At 34.6% G+C, this 20,727-nt stretch overlaps 2 protein-coding genes across 5 annotated transcripts; both read left to right on the plus strand.

The window, feature by feature from the left end:
- The first annotated feature begins 849 nt into the window (after window positions 1–849).
- On the plus strand, window positions 850–3,102 carry LOC104897532 (probable WRKY transcription factor 13). The gene is made up of 2 exons (XM_010684417.4): window positions 850–1,585; window positions 2,657–3,102. Exons 1-2 carry the CDS (start codon window positions 867–869, stop codon window positions 2,832–2,834), a joined length of 897 nt encoding a protein of 298 aa, XP_010682719.2. The 5' UTR covers window positions 850–866; the 3' UTR covers window positions 2,835–3,102.
- Window positions 3,103–7,439: 4,337 nt separating this feature from the next.
- On the plus strand, window positions 7,440–19,715 carry LOC104897533 (uncharacterized). Of its 4 annotated transcripts, XM_019250441.3 has the most exons (15): window positions 7,440–7,869; window positions 10,055–10,128; window positions 10,386–10,463; window positions 11,427–11,502; window positions 13,404–13,468; window positions 14,395–14,496; window positions 15,001–15,090; window positions 15,524–15,598; window positions 15,702–15,734; window positions 15,830–15,907; window positions 16,248–16,310; window positions 16,406–16,447; window positions 17,817–17,879; window positions 19,098–19,145; window positions 19,230–19,715. In XM_019250441.3, exons 1-15 carry the CDS (start codon window positions 7,827–7,829, stop codon window positions 19,398–19,400), a joined length of 1,101 nt encoding a protein of 366 aa, XP_019105986.1. In that variant the 5' UTR covers window positions 7,440–7,826; the 3' UTR covers window positions 19,401–19,715. The 4 variants fall into 4 exon arrangements, with proteins under 4 accessions (XP_019105986.1, XP_048502044.1, XP_010682721.1 ...); XM_010684418.3 differs by lacking the exon at window positions 16,406–16,447 and having other exon boundaries at window positions 7,441–7,869; XM_048646087.1 differs by lacking the exons at window positions 16,406–16,447; window positions 17,817–17,879.
- Window positions 19,716–20,727: the final 1,012 nt, after the last annotated feature.

A 20,727-nucleotide genomic window follows, 5' to 3' on the forward strand; every position in this document is an offset into this window, starting at 1 on the left:
CTAATTTTGCAAATAAGTTAAGAATCAAGGTCGAACTAATTGATTAGAAGCCCTCCTTCAACCTTGATGATAGGGTTCGATTCTTGCCCTTTGCAAAGTGGGGTCGCCTCCCCCCTCCCCAAACTTGTAAGGGATCTTACCTTACCAGAATTTTTTAAAAGCTAATTTTAGAAACTACCATAACAAAGCACTCATGTGAAATGAACTTTTTAATCTGATTACATGATAACAGTCTACCATCTCATACAAGATTGTTTATGTTATTTATATATGCATTATATATATATGATGATGTGTTTAAATTTTAGATTTTTTGTCGAAAACCACCTTATAAAATATGAAATTTGTGAGAAATCACCTTATATATTTTTTTTTATGCAAAAACAAACTTTAAACAAAAAATTTCTTGTGAGAACAAACCTTATACTTTATTTCGATCATTATAATTAACAATAGAAAATAAAATTTACTTCTAATTTTTCGTCATCATTAAATTTAAGCATGTACTCCCTCCGTTTCACAACATAAGGCACGCACGATGTTCGAGATCGAACTTTGACCGTTAATTACTCTTAATTTATGTTGATAGAAAATTTTAAAAAATAATATTATTATAGTATTTTCCAAGAAGAATCCAACGGTATAATTTTTATAATTTTATTTATCGTATTTGAGAGATATTTATAGTCAAAACAATTTTTCGTAAAGCATGAACGTCTTATATTTTGAAACAGAGGGAGTAACATGTTACACGGAAGATGGCGAGAAACGGAGGAAGCATAAAAGTCGACCTTTCACGCTAATCCTAGAGATCGATAAACTAGGATTAGATCTTTCCACCAATTACTATTATCTGTCCAATACACATGCGCACAATTAAGAATATCGGCCGCCATCAATCAAGCCGCCATTTTTCTAACCCTGACCACACTACTATTACTATAAGTTCACAACCATGTGTACTAATCCCTTTTATCTTCTTCAATCTTCATCATCAAATTTCTCACTCTCTCTTTAGTTTCTCTCTTTATCTCTATTTTTTTTCTCTCTTAATGGAAAACTACTCCATATTCTCTTCTTCTACTAACTCATCAACTTCTTCACCTACTAATAGTAATTTCCCTTTCTCATTAAGCCAAGTTTCAAGCACTTCCAATAATAGCTTTGATCATCATCATGATCTTCATCATCATCATCATGTAGTAGATCATTATCATGATCATCATGATGGAAACCAATCTCAGCCGTTGATGATGGGTGATCAACACCAAATTCAAGTTCCTAATATGGTTGTTCATCATCAATCTCATTTGATGAATAATTATCATGATGATCATCATGGTATTACTCATAATTATCATGAAGATAATAATAATAATGATGATCAAAACAAGAGGATTAATATGGTTAATGATCATCATAATAGTAATAATAATAAGATGATTAAGAAGGGATCAATGGAGAAGAAGAAGGTGAAAAAACATAGGTATGCTTTTCAAACAAGGAGCCAAGTTGATATTCTTGATGATGGTTATAGATGGCGAAAATATGGTCAAAAAGCTGTCAAGAATAACAAGTTTCCAAGGTGTGTTACATGTGTGCATATTATTGTTGTAAATTTGTTTTATGCCATTTTTGTATTGAGGAGTATATAAATTATCATACTTAACAAAAATTATATATAATTGTATCAATTTAATTTCTTTCATTCTTTGATTAAATTAAATTTATTTATGAGAATGATCTATGAAGTAATTGGTTGATAATTCACAACGTTTATCACTAATGTTTAAACAATTATTACTCTACAAAAAAATCCAATAATAGTAACTAACAATATGTGAAGTTGGTGATGATATGTAGAATTCAAATGGGATACTCAATTACTAATTCTAGTATTGAGTAAATTATCAAATATAGGTACTTGTATGCCTTTTTTGTATATGATTATTTGCTTGTTTATCGAAAAAATTATATTGAAACATGGAAAATAAACATGATATATGCAGTCAAATTATCTTGACTGAGGTTCTTATACTTATTAAATTCTAAATTTAGTATAATTATCCTTGGTAAACACCATAATCATGGAGTATTACACAATGATTAGTTTACAAATTGTAAGAGAAAAATTAATTTATATATTGGATCTATAGTGGTATATATCTAGACTTGTTCAAGGCTCATACTTAACAACATCTATGTACTCCTTATATGATTCTAAGAGTAGCATTCTCTTCACCTTAACTCTCTTAAACTTATCTGAATTGAACTTATCTGAACTTAATTGAACTTATTGAAATTTGTTTAAATTCATTTTAATTATAAGGTGTTAAAACTAATCTATCGAAACTTGTCTGAACTTAACTGAATTTATTTTTTTGAGGTGAATAGAATGCGCCTTAAGTGACAGACATGATATTTCTATATACCTAACACGTTTATACCTCAGTATTTGACAACTTTGGTGTTTCTAGCTTTGACTCATTAGACATTTTGAGTTTTGGCTTATAATTAATATTGACTGAGTATAATCAAGGGGAAAATTATTGTCCTAGATCAACCAATTTTCTATAATTTTATCAATTGTTTGTCCTTTTTAACATATTATTAGACATCGATGGATATATATCTCATGTGTATTATATGTATGCAGGAGCTACTACAGATGTACATATCAAGGATGCAATGTGAAGAAACAGGTTCAACGCCTTTCAAATGATGAAGCAGTTGTTGTCACTACATATGAAGGAATTCATTCTCATTCTATTGAGAGATCTACAGATAATTTTGAACATATTTTGACACAAATGCAAATTTACAATTCTTTTTAAGAGTTTTTTATTGATAAAAAAAACCTTCAAGGAATTGTATACGAGGGGGGGAAAACCCTACTATAGAAGTGTGTACTTATTAGTTATTAACTTATTACTGCCAAAAATGTTATACATGTAATTTTGTAAATCAAGCAAGGTTAGTATGCCTTACATTTTTTCATGAGAAAGAATACTTTTTTTTTTTACAAAGATTTAGTCTCTTTTTATTTCTGTCATCAGCAAAATATATGAGGAACCTTAATATATGTGACAAATTAAATGGAAACACTAAAATTCTGCCCTATACAATTTTATTTTGTATTTTATAAATTGTAGCATGCATGCGTGCATGTTAAAATAAAACTTAGCTAAGGAGAGTTTAATGGTTGCACATTGTAGCTGTGTTTAATTATCGTAGTTGGACGTTTTAGTTATGCTGATTTCATAATAGATGTGTCATAGTTTACGATGTTTGGCAAAAAAGAATAATGCTTTAATTGATACATATCGCTTGTTTTCATGAAGTGGCAATAAGCTGCTTTTTCTAAAACCAATTTGGCGACATTTTTTTATAAGGAAAGGAAAAAGAATATTAGGAGACCCTCCGTGCAAAGGGTGGTCCTAATATATCATTTACAATGATTGAGTGTAAAGCCGAATTTATACAATCTTCAATAATAAAAGGTGCATCAATTAAATGACCAACATTTACAGTCCAGTCAGTCGCTTTATTTGCCTCTCTTTAGATGTGTTGGATGCTCCAGTGAAAGAACGATGTGAGAAGCTCCTGGATATCTTTTATAATGTTGACAAATTGTCACGGTGATGTCCATTTGCCTTGAATCGCATTGATAACAAGTAGATTGTCTCCTTATATATAGAGATTTATTATTCCGTTTGAATATCAAGGAGGATACCTTAGCTTGTTGAAGTGTTGTTGCTTCAGCTATGAAAACCTGAGAAGTGTCGAGGTTGTATGCGTATACTTTGAGGAGGTTGCCTTGTGAGTCGCAGATGATAACCCCAGCGGAAGCAGAGCCATTGCAAACTGAGTCGTTGAAATTAAGTTTGTGCGACATAGGTGATGGCCGGAGGAGACCACTGTACTTGGATGAACTGTGGAGTAGTTGGAGTTGGAGGAGTGGAGGTTGAGGAAAATGGAGTACATCATGTGGAATCATTATGGTCAATAGTGGTCCTGACACACCATTGTGTATGTAGAAATTTTGCTTTGTGGAAAATTTTGTAATGATTGATCGATGAGAGTTTGATTGTTAAAAATTATATCATTTCTTTCTTTCCAGATGGTCCATAAAAGATATACTAGCTTTGTAATTTTGTTTGTGTCCTTTTTAATGGTTTGGAGAGAGAATAGCAATGATTTGTTGATTAATGAATAACCAAGCCATGTGCGACGTTCCTGAAGATTCCATAACTGGTTGAGATTAGGACATGAGCCGGAAGGTGATCGATGGTTTCTTCTTGATTGGTGCAAAGGGCACATGTATTAATTGGTAAAATGTTGTGATTGTGGAGCACACTCCGAACTCCAATACTAGAATGACATATTTTGCCAAAGAAAAATTACTAGTTTGGCTGGGAGGTCGAGTTTCCAAATCCATTTAAAAGACAATTTTATGTTCCTTGGTGTTGATGTTATGAGCTAACCATGTGGCCGATTTGAGAATTCCCCATTAGTAGTTGGGCCTCAAATGGGGGTATCAGGCGTGTCGGTGGATGGTAGCAGAATTCCTTTAATTTTTGCCAAAATATTGGTCGCTAGCAGGGTATTTAGTTTTATCCAATCCCAACTGACATGAGGTAGGATGAATTCGCAGAGTTTGACGTTTAAATCAAGTTGCTTTGATGATTGTTTGGTGAGTTCTATAAGGTTTTCATGAGATAGCCAATTATCCAGCCATAAGTAAATATTTTGTCCATTACCTATTTTTCATCTTATATCCCTTTTCGAAATATTTCTCGTTGCACCTGTATTTTTCGCCATATATGAGAGTCATTTGGTTTAGGTTTTTGTAAGTGAAGAAGCTTTGTTTTTTAGGTATCGTTTCCTAACAAGGTTAACCTAAAAACTCTGAGTATCTGTTAAAATCTTCCATCCAGTTGTTCTGATTATAAAGTGAACATGAATACAGTACACACTACTACTCCCTCAGTATTTTTATGTTCTTCCTACTTGGAATATTCATACTATTCACAATTAGAAAGAATCTTCTAAATTCTTCTCAATATATAACAAAAAATATAGTCATGTGATGTTGTCTTGTTTGATTCGTCTCAATGAATACTTTATTAATATTCAATCATTATATTTTTTTACTAATATGTAATGAAAGATATTTACAGTCAAAAAATGCATTGGCAAACGCGTACTATCAAAGTAGGAAGAATTTTAAAAATATATAGAGGCAGTATTACTTAATTATATTGAAGCAAAATCCATAATTGACATGTGGCAGCACTATATATTGAAAAAATTCCGCCTAAAAGGCTAAAAACTTTTGCTTTTTTAATAATCCTTCCGTTCACAAATAATTCTCATACTTACACTCGCATGTCAATGCACAACTTTAATTAAGGACTAATATCTCTAATTTTGTATTTGTAAAAATTATAAAAGTACATTTTAATAAAATACATATTCAGATGAATCTAGCAAGATCCCACATGATTATACTTTTATTCAAGTATAAATCACAAATGATGGTCAAAGTTAAACTTGTAAATTGTTGTTGTTGTTGTTGTTCAGTTCAACATAAAAGATTAGGGCAAAAATATGTGTATTGCACGTGGTCTAATTGTTAGTTTTTGGTCTACATGAGAAAGATTAATTAATAGTTCAATTCATCTCGTTTCATTTTAGTTCATTTCATTTCAGCCCAGAAAAGTAAAACGAAAAATACATAGCCAAACAAATAGAGTTTGCTAAAATTAATTGATAATGAATATCAATCTGGTTTTATTATTAATTAGCTACCCTCCTTTTTTTTGTCCACTACTCTCACGAATTAATAATAGATTTGGTCTTACTCTTAATAAACCAACAAACTTCAATAATAATAATAATAATAATAATAATAATAATAATAATTATAATTATAATTATAATTATCATCATTATTATCATCAGCAGCAGCAAAGTTCAATTCAACATAAAAGATTAGGGCCAAAATATGTGTGTTGGGTCTTAATGGGTCAGACACTTTGAGAGTAAAGGGGAAGGGTAAGGGGAGTCCTTACCCTCAAAGTGTCTCTAGTGCGGATTAAACCCCCAACATTGAGGTTGGAAGGGTGCTCTCCTTACCACTAGACCAAGTACTACTTGATTAATAAACTTCTATAATTGGTATGTTTAGTATAAAGTAACATGTACATGGTAACTAAAGAAAAATTGAGTGAGCAAACCTTCTCCGTGGCTTAAATCATTATATAGAATATACGTACCAAATTGACACATGACAAGACATTTTCAACAACCATCTAACATGTTTTGGAAATATCTAAACATGCAGAAGTTCTATTATTTTAGTTTCTCACCACACAAGAAACAACTTTTGCTTAAATGATAATCACACGACTCATTAGCTTAAAAATATGTCATAGCTTATAAATCAAAGTTATATAATCCAAATAATTTTGTCTCGGCCTTTAACCTTCTTGTATTGGTAACACTTTTAAGACACTTCTTCATCTCGAACTAGATGAAGACACATTTGGACATGCTTAAAGAGTTAAAGCCAGTTCCAAAATTATTTTGAACATTGGCTCTAGGAAGAATATCAAGTTGCACCTCTGAAACCACAAGATGGTGTTGACGTTTTTATAGAACATCATTTGTACTCCCATCATTATTTTCTTTCATCAAACCATTCATCTTAGTAAAAGACTTTGCTAACGCATACTCAATCAATTTTTTGATTATTAAAACCCTTAATTTACATCAATTAAATATAAAAAGTGAGTTACGTGAATGAGATGCTTCATATATTACAACCTTCAGGAAAATTTAATTCATTTAATTCATCGCATTTATTTTTATTAAAATGACGACGAGTTGTTATTAATCTAACCAACTTGGACAAAGTTTTATTATTTACCAAAACGACAACAAAGTACTTCCCAAAAACTATTTCTTTTCATTTTTCAAATAATTCGTTAGAGTCTAATCCAAGAATATTTTTAATAAACGTTCCCAAAAAACATCAAAAGACTCGCCAAATCTTAAAAAAAAACCAAAGGTTATTTGTATTCCTCGAAACCCTCCTAAATCACCATTCGATATATCTTGGCCCACGATCGGCTTAAAAAGTACTTCGAACCAATTATTTTTCTTAATTTTACCAAATAAACATATTGGCCATGAATAGAATTATAGCACATACCCTTAACCAAAATCTACTATCATTGGACATTGGGCTACATGAGAATAACCAAACTTAGTGTCATCAAACTAAAGCCCTAAATATTACTACTCCAATAATGTCATACTCCAACATAAGAGTTCAGTTCCAAATTCCAAACAAACACAAAACTTTGGGCCCAAAATGCGCTAAAATAACGCACCTAAGTCTAAGGCGGAGATATTCCCACGAAATTCGAATTTTTATTTCTAAGTTGTAACCCAAGATTTGTTATTATATTCTCTCTCCTCTAAAACTCCATCGTTCTCTCGTCACACACACCAGCAATTGAAAAATACCCCCGCTCAACCTAAACACTGCGACAAAATAAAGCTCGCTCAATTTCAGAAAAAGAGGAGAGAGAAAATCAACCTCCTTCTTCAAGTCATTGTAGTTTTTCGCTAAATTCCCTCAATTTATAAAGAGAGAATATTGAAATTATGAAAAAAAGAATTCAACTTTGACTCTTTTTACCAGCTACAATTTATTAATTTGATCTGGGTTTTTTTTAAGAAGAGAAAAAAAACAGCTCTTTATTTAGTGTTGGGAGTAATTAATTTTTTTTAGTGGTTTTGGTGGGTTTTCAGCAGCAATGGCTCTCCCCTTGGGAAAGCTTACTCTCCTTGTTGGTGCAGGTTTTATTTTCTCTCTCTTCTGTGTTAATTTGAAAGTTATGATTTTGTCTAAATTATGTGTTTTTTTTTCCTTATATATAGTTAATTTAGTTGATATTTTGAAGAGGGTTTTTGTTGTTGTTTCAATTTGATGAGAATTAGTGATATGGGTAAGGTTGGATTGTTTATATGGAATACTAAATTGGGCATTGGACATTTTTGTGACTGCCTTTCTGTCTCTTCTGTGTTAATTTGAAATTTATGAATTTGTCTAAATTATGTGTTTTTTTTTCTTGAATTTAGTTAATTTAGTTGCTATTTTGAAGAGGGTTTTTGTTGTTGTCTCGATTTGATGAGAAGTAGTGATATGAGTAGAGGTTGAATTGTTTAATGGGATAGTAAATTGGGCATTGGACATTTTTTGTGATTGCCCTAGATTATTTTTAGAAGGGGAGGTTGAGAGGAGTCGTGATTATATTGATTAGTTGTTTCTACTCTATTGTATCTTTTGAGGGTTTTTTTTTGAAGTTGATGGTTGTATTGAATGTCGATTATTTCAATATTGGGAAAAGAGAATTGAGGTTTTGTTATATTTGAAGGGTTAGATCTTACCGGAGTATCTATGAGCGTTGGAAGTTGTACATAAGTTTTGGACTCTAATTTGGACAGCAAAATTATAATGATGATGGATGAGTTACTAGTTTGTTTGTTTGTTTGTTGACTACTGAAGTATTGAGAACCAAAATGTTGTTGGATGGAGTGTATATAGTTGGCGGTAGGAGTCTCTCTCGAGGCGAGTAGGTTAGTCGTTAGCGTTACTAGATAAGAGAGGTTGGTTTTGAAAGCATATATTGGTTCAATTCATGGAATGGGAAGGGAATGGAATCAATTAGAGGAGTGGATTGGTAACAAAACTTGCTAGGTGTTTCGCTCAAGTTTAGAATGGAAAGAAAAAGGAACCGATTACCACCAACAAATGGATTTTGCTACTCCAGGCCCGAGGGGGAAGGTAATGTAACAAACTAAGGGAATCCATTACCACCAAGTAATGGTAATGTAATGGATTAAGGAGGGGTTGAACCAAACAATAAGAAAGGTTGTAGGTATTTGATTTCGTTTCTTAGAGCCCAAAAATATTGAACCAACATGCTTTTAGTAAGTAGTAAGTTCATGAAGCTCTCTAAAAGGATTATAAGTGGTGGGAGTATTCTTTTTTCTTTTACTTGTAGGATTATTTGTTTGGTTAAGTTGATCTTACTTATCGTTCTCAGTAGTCAGTATTCAGGCTTTGAGGCATTTTATATGTTAAGATGATGGATGCTCTCATAACCAATGTGTCATACACAACTTTTGTTAGCCTAATCAAATCACGTTAGCTAGTTTGTATCTTAAAATTGATATATCCTTTCACATTATACTATCGGCATTTATCTATGCACCATTCTACAAGATACTACATTCTTGTCCTCTTCTACTGTTATATTTCTGGAAGCTTTTGTATGGATGGAGGCATGGAGCCAAGCTTTAGAGTATGAGCGATATTAGTTTGTAGACTAATTGCTCCATGATAGTTTGAGGGCATGATTTTTTTTTTTTTCTCATTTTCCGGCCTTTTATACATGTTCTATTTAACATCTTTCTTTTGTGTGTGTGCGCGTGCGTGCGGGGTGCCGGGGGGGGGGGGGAGTGGGTGTGAGGGTGGGCGTGGGAGTGAGGTGTGTGTGTGACTGTGTGTACTGTGTAGTGAAACAAGTTGCACACTTCTCTGGTTCTCCCTCAGGTCTCATACAAAGGACTCTTTCTTCATCTGGCTTAGTATTATACCAACTTTCTCTACATGCATGTATTATGAAGAATCACAACTCACACGTCCTCCACTAAAAACACCACTTCCCGTCCGACTTGCATGTGTTAAGCATGCCGCCAGCGTTCATATGTCATGCCTCATGCTTATGACTGTTGCAGTTTTCGTAGTTTTTCTATCATATCGCTTCTTTAGAATGTTACGGACCTTGTGGCCTTTATGACTAGTGGTTTTCTAATCAAATCTTTAGATTCAAGACAGGTGCAGGAAGGCCCTTAAAATGTTACATGACATTTGTCTGTGTTCCGTTGCTTCTGTCTTTTTGAAATGTTCGATCGTGAAAAAATGATGTGTTTGAATTTGCAGTGTTCATGATTAACAATAATACCTTTTGCTTTGCAGGAATTTTAGGTTCAATTTTAGCTAAAGAAGGGCGCATGCCCAGTGTCTCTGATGTCATCTCAGGGGCCATAAAGGTGTCTGTCTTTAATTAAGCTGTCTTTTTTTCCTTCTCTCTTTTGTATATTGTCTTCTCTCATGTTTGATCTCATTCTTTTATTCCTGCTTTGCATTACCATTTTGGCTTATTGTTCAAGGGAGTTGCCTGTGTTTGTATTGTTTTTTCCTTCATATTTGTTGCAATTAGCTGGTCGCAATGGTCCACCCTGCCATCACATAGCTCTATCACGAGATCTTGAAACATGTATGTCTGATGTGCTCTGTTGTATCATAGGTTGCTATGAAGCCAATAAAGCAAAGTGATTCAGCTTCCTCAACAAGCAAGCCAAGAAATGATGCGTTGATAGCTCAGGTAATTGCTTTGAACGAAATTTGTTCTTTACATATTTTTTAAGATCTAGTATATGATAAGGATGAACTGATGAAGTATTCCTGGAGTGAGTAATCATGCAAATTCAGTTATTCAAAATCTAGAAACCATTTTCCCTTTTAGTTGCTTTCTCTGCTCTCTCTGCTGGTTAACATTCATCACTGTAGTTGTGTGTCTTACTTTGATGATTATAGGAAAAACTGGAATCTATTCAATGAATTGTTCATAACACACTACTTCCACTGCTACTTACTGTTTGAAGCATTTCTTAGTATCTCCTATCTGCTCTTTTGCAAAAATCCTCCTGACAGGAAGAAAAAAGCCTTGGGTGTGTGTTTAAATAATCTACCATCTTTGATTGAGGTATAAATTTTTAAGGTCTCAACTGCTAGTTGAAGAAAGTCTTGGGGTATATGTTGGCCTTGGACTCATCTCTCTTTATCCCTCTTCTGCTCATTTTTTTTCCATTTAGTTGTTTGTCTGACTTTCCAGATTGTTGTGCTGCCTTGGGGTGGGGAAATTTACAAAAGATTATACCAGTGAATGGTCATAGTGAAATAAATCCAAAGAAACATGGTGGGTCAACCAATAGCTGTACCATATTTTCTGATTTTTTGTCTGCAGTAATCACTAATCAGAAGGTATATTTTAATAATGTCTGCATTATGGTTCCTTTGATGGGACCATGGTGGGAGGTAAAGGTGTTATTTTTTTATTGCGCTTCCTTGCTGTTCTTGTGAATAAGTTGTGCTACTGCCTATTTCCCGTTCCTCCTTTTGTTTCCAATAGATAACATCTTATTTTCTTCTCCCTCTCTCCCTCACCTAACCATTCTTTATCCTCACCTGTTGTTTTTCTCATGTGATATATTTGATGGCCTTCTGGTTGCAGCTGAAATATTAGGTGTGGTTTAATGTTAATTATGGTCCAACTTTCTGGTTTCAGGTAAATAGTTTAAGGCAAGAGCTGCAGCTCCTTGCATCAAGCAGACCCGTGACAATTGTGACTTCCAATGTAACAGGTAGCTTTTCTTGTGTTTCTTTTTTTATTGGCTGTTTTGCTCAATGTACGATGCTAGCAAGTAGAAAACCTAGCACTGAAGGAGGTGGGGTAGAGAAATTGAGATAGAATTATAGAAAAGAAATGAAAAAGGAACATTATATTTGTAATTGACTCCGTGGACGAAGCAAAACTTCTGAACTTCCTAAATTCCAGCAAAACTGCTGATATAAATTAAAATTTAGTTGCTTGCTGTGGGTGATATTTTAAGTCATTAGAAAGGGGGAAAGACACTGATTGAGGAAGTAGTTTAAGGATGGGTCAACAGGGTGCTGCAATCTTTGATTATCTCGTGTTTTTGTCTGGCAGCATTGCACTATACTGTTTTGTCTGGTTTGAACTTGGTGACTCAAAAAAAAAATTCATTGAAGAAACTGTGTTGGCCATTATGTAGAGGAACTAATGGTTGATTGATTGTTAACATAAAGCAGCTGCCTATGAAAGTCAGATAGTTTCTTCAAACCTAAGACATAGGGAATTTTAGCTAGATAAGTAGACAGTGTTAAGGGAGGAAAGCTGGTGATGATATGTATTTTTGCAATTTATAACTGTGGTTCTTGCAACCCTCCACCCCCACCATAGAAAAGAGGTTCTTTGGCTTATCCTTTGGTTGTTTTCTGACAGACTTTTGGTATTTTGTAGTAATTGTAAATCCTATTCCTCTTTTAGATTGTATGTGGTTGAGACTTACTTAAAAATTATTTTTAATCAATATGTAATTACTTCACAAAATAGATATCCTAAGAAATAGTTGTTAAAGATTTTAGTGTTTTGGGTGGCTGGCAAAAAAAGCTTTTTTTTAATAGCATTTTGGGGCTCATATAATGGTCTAATAAAAGATATACTTGAAACGGTGAGCTATAGTGGGAGGTAGGTAGAGGCGAGAAAATATAGGGAACAAATCGAAGGGAGAGAGAAGCACTGAAGATTGAAGAGTCAAGAGATGAAAGAGGAATGAGAAATGAAAGATAATTGAGAAAAACAGATTTTTTTTTTTTTGGGGGGGGGGGGTGGGGGTTGTTTGAAATGTTAAGTTCCTTCTTTCGTAGCAAAAAGTATCTTCCAAGATTCAAACTAGGCAATTAAAAAAAAAATCCTTTTAAGCAGATTTTTTTGCTTCTGGTAACCACAAAGGTTTGAAAATATTATGCGTGCTACAAAACAAGAGAAATTCATATTGGAGATGTAGACCTAGCAAATTTTACCCTGATGGGAAATTGGGACCCAATAATGTGTATGAAGTGGAATTCTTCCTAGCAAGAGATCAGATTTCTAACTTTAATGAAACAAGTAGTCTGCATGTCATATCTTGTAAGGATATCTTGATGTTTTGATATGTATAAAGTGTTACTACGACACCTTCATTTACCTCAAAAATGGGGTGTCGTGTAAACAGAAAGCATTTCTGTTTTTGATTGTATTTTTGTTTTCTTTTTTCTTTTAAGGATTTAGCCATACATAAGTGCGTTATGGTGTGAAGGTGGCAATTTTTTTGTGAGTTTGTGAACAAAGTTATTACCAATTGAATATCTTGGGGTCTGATAATTCTTGTGTGTGATTCCTTTTATTTCTTTCTTACTAAAGTTATGTTTTATTACTTATTGTGAAGAGCAAATGTTATGAGTATGTAATGTCATCTCTTTTTGATTGGATTAATGAAAACAAACACTCTTTTAGAATATTTTCATGTTCAGAATTTCGGATCATTGATTTGTATTTCCCTTAAACCCAGGCAGTTACGGTTTCTCCTCTCACTCTCTATAATATATTATTAGTGCTATTTAGCATAAGGTGGTTGTATTTTAACATGTTATGTCATTTCTCTCTCTTGCTGATGGCTTTGTTTATTTCTCCATTTTGTAGGTGGCCGCCGATATGGTATTGTTATTGTGATTGTAGCTGTTGGCTATGGATATGTGTGGTGGAAGGTAAAATATTTTGTGATTTATCAAAATGCTGAATTCATTGAGGTGCCTTTCTTGTAACCATTTAGTTCCCTCCTTAATAGAATCAAATTGCAACAGGGCCACATTACTTAAGCAATTGAAACCACAATTTTGTCTTTCTTTATTTCTTATGTGTAGCATTATTGTTTTGTTTACAGAAGTGATCTTAATAATTGCCATGTGCATGTTCAGAAAATTGTTAAGCTATTGAAGTGTGAGTATAAATTAATTAAAAATGTTGCGAATGCAGAATTAGTTGCTGGGCAGAAGCAACTCAATATTCTATCTTATTCTTGGTAAATCAACATGTATTTACGATATAGGGGTCATTTTTCTAGAGCAGCTTTCTTGGTGAAGAGGTTTTATTTTCTTGGTGAACAAGCAGTCAGGTGTACCTCAGGAATAGGTTACACAAGTGATCATAATCACATCTGTGAGCAACCTAGATTTGTTACGCTAACACTGTCATTTGTTTTGTGATAAGAAATAATATTCTGGTACATCTTGCTTTAATGAGTGTTATTGTTGATTGCATATTTTGTGCTCCTTAAAAGAAAATCTTCTGTCTGTAGAATGAAATGATTCACAATTCATTACCTTAGGCTCTTTTTCTTTCTCTTTCTCATTCTCATCTCAATCAAACATATCATTCCTCTCTTCTGTATGTGTTTGGTTGTTTACTACAAAAATTATATGGTGCTTGAATTGGATGAAGCTATAATTTGTTTCAGGGACTAATATGATTTTGACGGACTATTATGATTTTGTGACATGCTATAATTGCCCCTCTTTATCCTCTTTGTTGTGTATGTGTCACCTCATATATCGCTCCAGCTTTCTGACTGATCTTACAGGCAGCATGACGAAGTTCCTCACTCAGCGTTAATTTCTTATTTGAACATTGATAGGGTTGGAAAATTCCTAGCTTCATGTTTGCCACCAAACGTGGCTTGTCAGATGCCTGCAATTCTGTTGCAAAGCAGCTTGATGATGTTTTTCTTTCACTCAGGGTAAGTTTCACAATTCCTTCACTTCTCTCTTTTCTTTTCCAGATAGGAACATCGTCTTGTGTTTGTCCCTTGTTAAACTTCTGTTGATACTGAGTGTAGTCACAACTCACAAGTGTTCCCTGGATCAAAATTTTCCAATGTTTCTTTTCTTAATTATGGTGCTATATTTATCTATATGTATTCTGTTTTCCATCTGCAGTTTTCTCAGAGAGGTTATCTTTTAAGAATTTGGAATATAAGTTGGATTTCATAATTTTTTATTAGAGGCGTCTTTCCAAGTTGTGCAGGAATGTTTATTTCCTGTTAGTTTTCTCGTTTCCATCTTTCCTCTTGAATAGTTGAACTTGTAAGCTCATGTCATATTGGGTTTTAGATATCCTTTTAGCCTAGTTTTCCTGTTGCAGAATTTTATGATCTTATGTTAACTTCAAGTTGTGTATGTCTCATTCAGAGACCTGAGTGTTGTATGTTTTCTAATGTTACTTCCATCCTCTATTGCTGCAGGCTGCTAGAAACGAAATATCTTCCAAACTTGACGATTCAAGTACTAAATACGATGAGGTTGTTGCACGCAGTAGTACTACTAAAGACGAGGTACAGTTTAAAATCTGTCATGCAATGATAATGATGCCTTTTTTCTCGAATGTGGTGTTCAGAAATAGTTAAGCTGGTTGTATTAGAAGTTCTAAAATCACAGAGTACTTATTTTTATATAAAAGACAACATAGCACTCCTTCAGAAGGAAGGAGGGTTGCAGCAGACGACTACACCTTGTTTATAAAGGCTTCATGATTCTTGCCATTATCTTCATGTGCTTGATTTAATATAGGACTATCAGTGTTGTTGAGATCTAGTTTGAAAGGTACTGCTGCGAATATGTGTATTCATATTCTATTTACAGCAGATAGTGTTGGTAAAAGATAATTCACGTTGCTATGCAGCTACTTCTGAATATGTTGAAGGAAATCTTCCTTTCATTTTGAATTTGTAATAGATTCTATTCTCATTGACCTTTTTAAGTTTTCAGGTAACCGGGGTACGTCAAGAGGTTTCCAAGTTTACGGTGGATCTCCAGACTGTCAATCATACAATCCGAACTCTGGTGACTGATGTTTACTTGGTGTTTTTTATTGTTGGGTGAACAACTTTCTTCCTTGGTTGGGAGCCCTAAATACAATATCTGACTTATCCTTTTATAAATACAGGAGACGAGAATGGGCAGAATTCAAGGGAAACAGGTTTGAACCTTTACATTGTTGAACGTCTGCAAATAAAATATATTACAAATTAACCATTCCACCTTATTTTACAATTATGGTCAAACCAATTTCAGGATGAGACAAACGAAGGAGTTGCGAATTTGTTACTTTGTACACTGGACGCGGAGAATAGATTTGTAGATCTTGTTCAGGCATGTTTCTGGTTGTCTCCTTCCAGTGTGTATCAAATTATCATCATATCTGAAAAAGCATATGTTCATTTTTCTCATAATTGTACTTATATGCTGTTTTGGGGTTTTTATTCGAATGTCCTTCACTGCTATTATTTCTTTGTCAATATTTATGTTTTCTTATTGTAATTTATGTTTCTTCTCTCCAAAATTTGGTCCATGTGTTCATTGTTGTCAGTCTTTCCCTCATCTTGAGCATGGTACAGTGTGATATTTAAGAGAAAAAAAAGATAGAGCTCCTAGAATTTTACTTGATTTTTGATTTAGTATCTAAGTGATGCCACCAACTTTGAAATTGTAGGATTCTCCTTCAAATTCTTCCACACCCGCAATTGGACATCGACAAATTGCAGCACCTTCGAGGGTATATTTTCTGTAGATGCTTTGCTGTAGATTGAATTGCTTTTTTTTTTTTTAAAAAAAAAAGAAAAGTTCCACAATTGGTGTGCTTGTCCGCAGAGCCTAACGATGAATGGTGTCACTGGCAGTTGGGCAAGGCAGGTATATGGTTGGGTATCCATGTTGAGTCGCTATGCTGTTAATGATACTCCTGGAGATTTTTTTTGGGGGGGGGGGGGGTGGGTAAGAAACTATGTAAGGATGAATGGTTTCACTAGAAGATGGGCAAGGCATATAGTTGGGTGTCCATTTTCAGTCGCAGTGCTGTTAATGAAACTGTTGAGGGGTGTTTGGATGTTGTATATGATGGAGTACTTTTGTCCGGGATCACCTTTTTATCTAATTTATCTCGTTTAATAGAGCGATTTTGTATTTCTTCCATCACATCTTAAACGTCCTACATGAACTTTTCGGTGAAGGAGGATCATGATGTGAATGGTTTGCCTCTCTTATTTTTGCTTATATGTTCTCTTTTTTACCATCCAAACACTTGCATACTTACTTCGTTTCTTAGTAGTTGCAACATTTGTATATGGCATGAATCAAGGAGGAGGGAGAGGGACAAGGCCCATGAGCTTAAATTATAATATAAGGCTTTCTTTGTGTAAATAGTTTCCAAAGAGAGATACGTTGCGAGCATTGGGAAACATCCCGAAAAGGAATATGGCTCAAGTATTTAGAAACATAGGAAGTACTATTATCCCTTTCACCCACCAAAACACTGAAAACAACCCCCCTCCGTCTCCCTCTTTGTTTCCAGAGTTACATCGAATGTGGCAGCCTTGCAGACATGTCATGCAATGAGACAAAAGTTATTGTCAATTTAATATCATGATGCTATTGTTATTCAGAATATTGAGATGGATCCGTAGTAGACTAGTAGTTGACTAGAAGACAGGACATTAAGATAGTGATGAGGGTGTAAAGTTGCACCATTTAGAGTTATCTGTCATTGTGGATGAAAACCGTTGAAAAAGGGTATTGGCTGTTTTACAGGGGCTGGTAGAAATAGAAAGCATATCACCCTAGTCCCAGACTAGCATGTGCTACTCAGGCAGTTAGTTTGGTGGACAAGGCAGTTCTGTAAATGAGTCGAAGCTTCAATTAAGCTATTCTTATAAAATTACACCCCTTTTTTCTTGAATTACAGCATAAGTATGTGTTTCTAAGTTGGGAGATTGAAGGAAGTGTTGATTAATTATGGAGCTCTTACAGTTGATTTTATAGATACTAGTGTATATGATCTGTAGCTTAAGTTGTGGGGGTTTATCATGAAAATTTCAATGTTTTTGAAGGGGGCAAACCATCATTTCATTCCCCATGCTCTTCTAACCAGAAATTCAGACCATAAAGGGCAATATCTAGCATGATAGAAGGTGTTTGCTGCTGTATGTTAGTTATGTTCTGAGCTTCTGTCTATGTGAGCTCCGGTGTTACTCACTGTATCTTGTTAACCGCTTGGATCGTGCAGACTGTGTCTCTGCCTGTAGCGTTGGAGCCTTCCTCTCCTTCAACTTCAAATGGATCTAATGAGGTGTGCTTTCATCTTCTCTGCATATCTGATGCCTACACTTCTTCCAGTTCTAGCCTTTCCCATGCTCATTAATTTTGTTTCTGGTGCTTTATCATGTTCTTGCATGTTAATGTAATGGCTGTTTGGTAGAGTTAGGTCAACCTCAGCGAAAATGCCAATTGCTAATGGATCCTATCAAGTGTGAAGATTGTATATACTATTGTCACGTGTTGGCTTATACCTTTTTTTGCAATCTAATTGTGATATGTTCTAGATTTCTCTACAAATGCCATTGACATTAGGTCCACTAGGCTTCTTTTGATCCAGTGAGATCAGCAACACATCCAAAAATAACCAAAATTGTGATGTAGGATCTTGTCAGGGAGAAGGCTATTGACAGAAACATTGTGTTACTGCTCCAGCTAGGATGTCTTTCTTCCCTAAACTGCATTAGTTCTCATGGTACATAGTAAAGTACAAAGCACTTTAACCAGTGTTTTTTCTCTACTGCTTCAGTTCTAGCCCATTCAGGCTGATGGATGTTAGTTAACATACGGTTGTGTTCTTGACCTGGTGTTATTGTGCATGCCAGACTGGCCTGGTGCACGTCAATAGCCGGTCTCCTTGTTAATGGACCAAATTTGGCCGGCTCATGTGGGTTGTTAGTCAATAGTGTGTACATGATGGTCGGGTCAATGAGTAAGGTCAGGGGAGAGAGAGGAATGAACACACGTAAAAGCTAAACCATACCTGATTTTTTTAGCCTCTCTTTCTTACTAGTACAAAATTATTGGCCTTATAAATTGGGGACCCGTATTGACTGTGTGTCTGTGTCCTATAAAGGTCATGTCTATAAAGGTCTTTTCAATAGTAGCCTCTTTTAAACTAACCCACCATCGTACTCATAGGGCAACCCTGCCCATAATCAAGGTCTAGTTGTGTTGGGTTTGCTCCAGTGAGTAGGAAAAAATGAAATTACCTTATTAAGTGGAAATCTTTTTATGCATTCTTGCGATGGATTTTCAGGGGACGGTGAAAAAGGTGTTATATCTCTCCACTCCACATCAAACATGGCCTACGGGACAAACTTTCAGCATTTACTTCTTTTTAGAGACCTTTGATCTAACTAGGAACTTAAAGGAAAATCAGACGAGTTGTATATGTTTTTGCTAGGAAGATCATCCCTACATGTCTATTCAGTATTGTTGTTTTCTGCTGATACATTATTCCAAAATTCAGGTTAATGGACAACAATCAAGGAATGCTAAGTCCGCCTCAGGCCAGAATGTAAGTTCCTCATCTTCACTTTCCCACGTTTCTCATCATTTGTCACAAGTCACAACCGCTCCCAACATTCGCCAATCATTTCAGGAGTTTCAAGGGGCTTCTGGAGCAGTAGAGAACATTTCCAGCCCTACGGTTTCCAATGGGACTCGCATAACACACATCACAGAAAAGCCTCCTGGTTCGGAGTTGCCTCCAAAAAGCGCTGGCTTGCTTTCTAGAACAATTAGTGCAACACGGTACTTCAAATTCATGTAGATTGATAGTACACTTGCATAAGTTAATATATGACCAAAAAGGCTATACACAATATAGATCCCACCGTAAGCAGTCGGGAAAAAGCTTTTTGGCTTTTTAATATCATTTCAATGGCCGGATTCCCTTTTGAAAGGGGATAACGGGTAAGATTGCAAGATTTATGTAGAACTTTCTGGTCATTAAATTTTGTAGAGATTCAAACAAGTTTAGGTTTAGGATCTGGATCATTCTTGGTCATGTACGATGTCGAATGCTATGGAGATACTGAGGGGATAGATTTCCTCTTAATAAGAAACACAGGCGTATTTATTTCTATGTTTCCTCTTTTCCGGCATGCTAAGAACCCAAAATCTGGAAAGTGCAGTACAAGAAGAACTTGAGCAGAAATGAAGGAAGAAGAAGCAAGAGATGAACTTGGTGATTTATATCTATAGTCTCTAGATCTAGAATAACAACTGAAATTTAATGATGCAATAGTTTTCTATCTTCCTTCACAAGCTTCTCATGACTGAATTGCCTTGTACTTTCACTGTTCCAAATCAGTTTTTCATAAAGTTGCAAATTGTTGCAACATTGCTATATCTGGCAATTGGTTATCTCATGTCTGATATTTCTCTCATTACATAGATTTTTCTATTATGGCTCCTCTTCACATGCACTTCTTACAACCATGGGCGGACCTATGAAGGGTCCTGGGTGGCCCAGGCCCCCCCAAAATATAAAAAAGAAGTTATATTGTCCTCGTTTCGTCAAGCATAAAGTACAAGTTAAAAGAATTTTCTGCGCATATTAAAACACGGATACGAATTTGGTCCAGTGGTTAGCGGGGAAGTGTTAAGAGCGAATGCATGAATGCTCCTGTGGAGCGGGGTTCGACTCCTCTGATGAAGACTTTTGTTTAGCTTTTTTTTTTCTTTTTCCTTTATTCTTTTGTCCTCTTTCTTCTTCTTTTTTCCTTTTTCTTTTTTTCTCTTTTGTGTTTGATGGTATAAAGTCATAAAGTTTAAAAAAAAAAACATCGAGTTCCAATATGCAATAATGAAATAATTTTTTAATAGATATCGTGAACGATATAAGTTTTTAGATTTGTCATTCTTAAAACTCAGTTTCTCATTGTCAATACATGTATCGAAAATATTGCTCGATTTCTTTACTATGTTCTATAGTGTTTTAGATTATTTAGTTAGGACCCCCCAAATTTATAATCCTAGATCCGCCCCTGCTTACAACTTCTGTTTTCCCTCTATATTGCAAAGATGTGCAGATTAATGGGGTGGATAAGATAATTTGATAAAATTTCAAAATTGTGTTGTGTTGAGTTGATTAT

The sequence above is a fragment of the Beta vulgaris genome, chromosome 6 (genome assembly GCF_026745355.1).
Source record: "Beta vulgaris subsp. vulgaris cultivar EL10 chromosome 6, EL10.2, whole genome shotgun sequence".
NCBI classification, from domain to species: domain Eukaryota; kingdom Viridiplantae; phylum Streptophyta; class Magnoliopsida; order Caryophyllales; family Amaranthaceae; genus Beta; species Beta vulgaris.